Here is a 3,842-nt window from a genome sequence, read left to right on the forward strand (position 1 = left end):
AAAACAGACCTGAGCTGGTTTTGCCACTTAGTACTCAGCATTGGCTTGGCAGAACGAGGTGCCCTGTGAAGGATAGCTGCTTGCCCCTACATTGTCAGCACCTGCATGTTCCTCCTCAAATGGAAATGGTTGGAAGAGCAGGTGATAAAAAAGGTTTTTGAAAAGTAGAAGTGTTCTACAATTCTAAGATATATCTGTATTATCATTTCTCACATATACTGGTAGATTTCCCAGTTCCTACTGATTTAGAAAGTATGTCTTCTAATTGACATCACTTTCTTCTTACTTGTACCTTGTACTGTGTCCCCAGCTACAGCAGGCAGAGTGCAGCGAGGTGCCTGTCGCCACCGCCATGCCGTTCCCATTTGGGAAGTCTCACAAGTCTCCAGCAGATATCGTGAAGAACCTGAAGGAAAGCATGGCCGTGCTGGAGAAGCAAGACATTTCTGACAAAAAAGCAGAAAAGGTATGTATTTGGCATTATTTTGTATTTTCAATCTTTTGATTAGGAGCAAGTGTAAATAAATTATGAGGTGATTAAAAAAAATTAATAAATCCCAATTTGTATTTTAAAATACAACATTTGCTGCTGTTTAAACACCAGGTTTTCTCCTGTACTGCTGACTACTAAACATATTTCTAACTTTTTTCTTCGTCTTTTTCATTTGAGGTTTTCAAGTTTATTTAAATTTTGTGATTTTTTTATTGTTGAAATGATTTATCTGATTCCTAAAATCAGTGTTTCCACCAGTAGTCTTCCTGGGGAGTTAACCTCTTCTGGTTTTCTTTCTGTGTTCCCTGCTTCCATGATGAATATCTCCCTCTACCCAGTCACTACAGCCCAAACCTGACTTTCATCCCAATCTTGTCTCCCTGCTCTCCTTTAAAATGTCATCTTTCACTGATAATACAAATCCCTACTTCCTGAGGGGGTTATGAATTGATTCTGACTTCCATTCCTACTTAGTGAGAATCCTCATGACCTTTCTTATCTCTAAAATATTTCCCTTGCCTTAAACCTTCACTGCAGGCTCCTTGCATGGCACACAAGACTCTGTGACCTCATCTCTCTTCTCTAGGTGAATTTCAACCCCTCCCTTATTCTTGTGTTCTAGCATCTCAACTTGCCTCTGTTCGTTGAAAGTAACTAAAGCACATGATCAGCTATACTGTTTTTCATGCCTTTGTCTTATTCTTCCCCATCCGCCCCCCATCCATTTCCACCTCAGCCCTATTCATCTTTCAGAACCTCCCTATACATTACTTTCTTTCTTTTTCAGTTGAGTGCATGGTGATAAAAACTATAATGACAGCTAGTATAGTTTGGTGTCACTGCTTTGAGTCTGGCTAAGGGGTCAGCACCAGCAATCAGTGCAAATGACAGTATAGTGGGAAAGGGCAAATTGTATGTTAGTTTGATGTGAAAACAGTTTTGACCCCACAAACCCCTTGAAAGGGGTCCACACTTTGAAATCTACTGTGATATTTAATGAAAAGAGTATGTGTGTATGTATGGTGGCGTTGGGTAGGGAGAATATCCTAATTTACATAGGTTATATGGAGGAATTCTTATTGAGGAAGTGACATTGGAGGCGAATCCTATAATGATAAAGCTTAGTCTCTGATGGAGTTCATATCATCTACTTGATTAAAATCAGTGGTTTTCAACCAGGGGCAATTTTGCCCTCCAAGGGGACATTTGACAATGCTTAGAAACACTGTTGGTTATAACCCAATGAGAAGCTGCTACTGGCATCTAGTTAGTACAGGCCAGAGATGGTGCTAAACATGAGACCTCTCTTCCACCCCCAAGAATTATGTGGCCCAAAATGTCAGGAATCCTGCTCTATACCTAATCACAAATAGACCTTTCTGCTATTATAAGGCAAAGAAAAATAGTTGAATTTTTCAAAAATAAATTTTATTTTAAAAGAAGTGGGCAACTCTGAAAAGCAAATAGATGAAAAATCTATTTATTCTGAAACTAGAGGCCCAGTGCACGACATTCGTGCAGTAGGGGGTTAGGGGGTGGCCCCTCAGCCCAGCCTGTGCCCTTTAGCAGTCTGGGAGCCCTCGGGGGATGTCGGACTGATGGCTTAGGCCCTCTCCCTGCCTAAGCCATCCTTCAGACATCTGTAGCGCTGCCACAGAGGTGGGAGAGGCTCCCGCCACTGCTGCTGTGTCAGCCCGGTTTGTGGCTGAGCAGCGCACTGATGACCAGGGGGCAGCTCCTGTGTTGAGCGCCTGCCCCCTGCTGGTCAGTGCGCTTCATAGCGATCGGTCATTCTGCCGTTTGGTTGATTGGCATATTACCCTTTTATTATATAGGATAGGATGGATTAAGAATAGGGAGAAAAACCCTGAAATTTCTGATTCCCTTTCTTATCAAGATTCAGAAGGAGGTAGCAACTAATTCAAGTGGTGATGAGAGGGAACTGAGACCTGAAAACAATGGAAAGATAAAAATCTAATCAATCTAGAAATTGTTTTCTTAAGCATTTTATTTATGATAGCAACAAAAAAGAATAAGATGTCTGAAAATACTTTCATCAGAAAGTATGCAAGAACCTATATGAAAAAAATTGTAAAACCTTATTCAGAGGCACAATAGAATGATTGGTCTGTGTTATCAAATGGAATATAGTTAAGATGCCATTTCTTCTCAAATTAACCTTTAATCATTCAAATCACAGGATCTTGTTGTAACTTGACAAAAAATAATTCTGAAGTTATGGAAGAATAAATACAGTAGCTCAAAGTTATGGTGGAATCTAAGAAATAGGAATTCTACTTTGCTTTAAAGTAAAACACATACTTTATACATCCAATCTTCATCTTCCCCTACTCTCTATATATAAAAGTCTAAGTGACCATTACTACCGGATGATCGGCCGGTAGATATGATGTGCACTGACCATCAGGGGCAGATGCTCAACGCAGGAGCTGCTCCCAGGTGGTCAGTGCGCTCCCACAGCCAACCTCCCGTGGTCCTTACCCCCTGACCAGCCAACCTTCCGCGGTTCCTCCTCCTGGCTGGCCGGCCCCAATAGGCCCCGATTGGTACTGGGCGAGATAGCCCTGATCACCAGCCAGGCCGTGGGACCCCACCCATGCACGAATTCGTGCACTGGGCCTCTAGTAGTTAATGAAATTCCATCCTTCTAGTTGTTCAGGCCAAGGTCTTGAGTCATCTATGACTCTTTTCACACTTCCCAAGTCCAGTTATGAGCAAATCTAGCAACTTTATCTGGGAGGAAAAATAAAAGAGCCAGAATCTAACCACTTCTCCCCATTTCCTAGTTACCAGCCTAGTCTGAGCTGTCATGATCTCTGTTCTGGATTACTGTATTGATCTTCTAATTGGTTGGTCTTTTAAAACATGAATCAAATGATATTTTCTTCAGGGCAGAAGTCAAAGTCCTTATACTAGGGCTCGAACTAAGTTCTACAGGGCAAATCCTGCCTAGGCCTGTCTTGTAAAGGCTCATGAGCTAGAAATGGTTTTAACATTTTTAGAGGGTTGGTTTAAAAAGCAAAGAAGAATAATGCAAACTTATGTGGCCTGCAAAGCTTAAAATATTTACTGCCTGCTCTTTTACAGAAAAATAAATGCCGACCCTTGGCCCATGGCCTCAATGATTCCTTCTCTTAGTACTCTCCTCACATTGGCTTCCTTTTCTAGTCACATACTAAGTCACACCCTTTAAGTTTTTGCATTTGACAGTTCCCTTTGCCTAGAATGTTCTTCCCCAGCTTACTCCCTTATTGCTTTCAAGTGTTTGCTCAGTGTCACGCTTGACCCAACCACCCCCTGTGTAAAATGCAGCCCTGCCCTCCGACAT

At 41.8% G+C, this 3,842-nt stretch overlaps 1 protein-coding gene across 1 annotated transcript in view; it reads left to right on the plus strand.

The window, feature by feature from the left end:
• The first annotated feature begins 310 nt into the window (after positions 1-310).
• Positions 311-3,842, plus strand: part of CAB39 (calcium binding protein 39) — a 45,577-nt gene continuing 42,045 nt past the window's right edge. Inside the window, exon 1 of the mRNA XM_006760410.2 lies at positions 311-466. Within this exon, the coding sequence (XP_006760473.1) occupies positions 353-466 (114 nt within the window). The 5' untranslated portion in view covers positions 311-352. The remainder of the gene's footprint in view (positions 467-3,842) is intronic.

Source organism: Myotis davidii, unplaced genomic scaffold (assembly GCF_000327345.1).
Source record: "Myotis davidii unplaced genomic scaffold, ASM32734v1 scaffold370, whole genome shotgun sequence".
NCBI lineage: Eukaryota > Metazoa > Chordata > Mammalia > Chiroptera > Vespertilionidae > Myotis > Myotis davidii.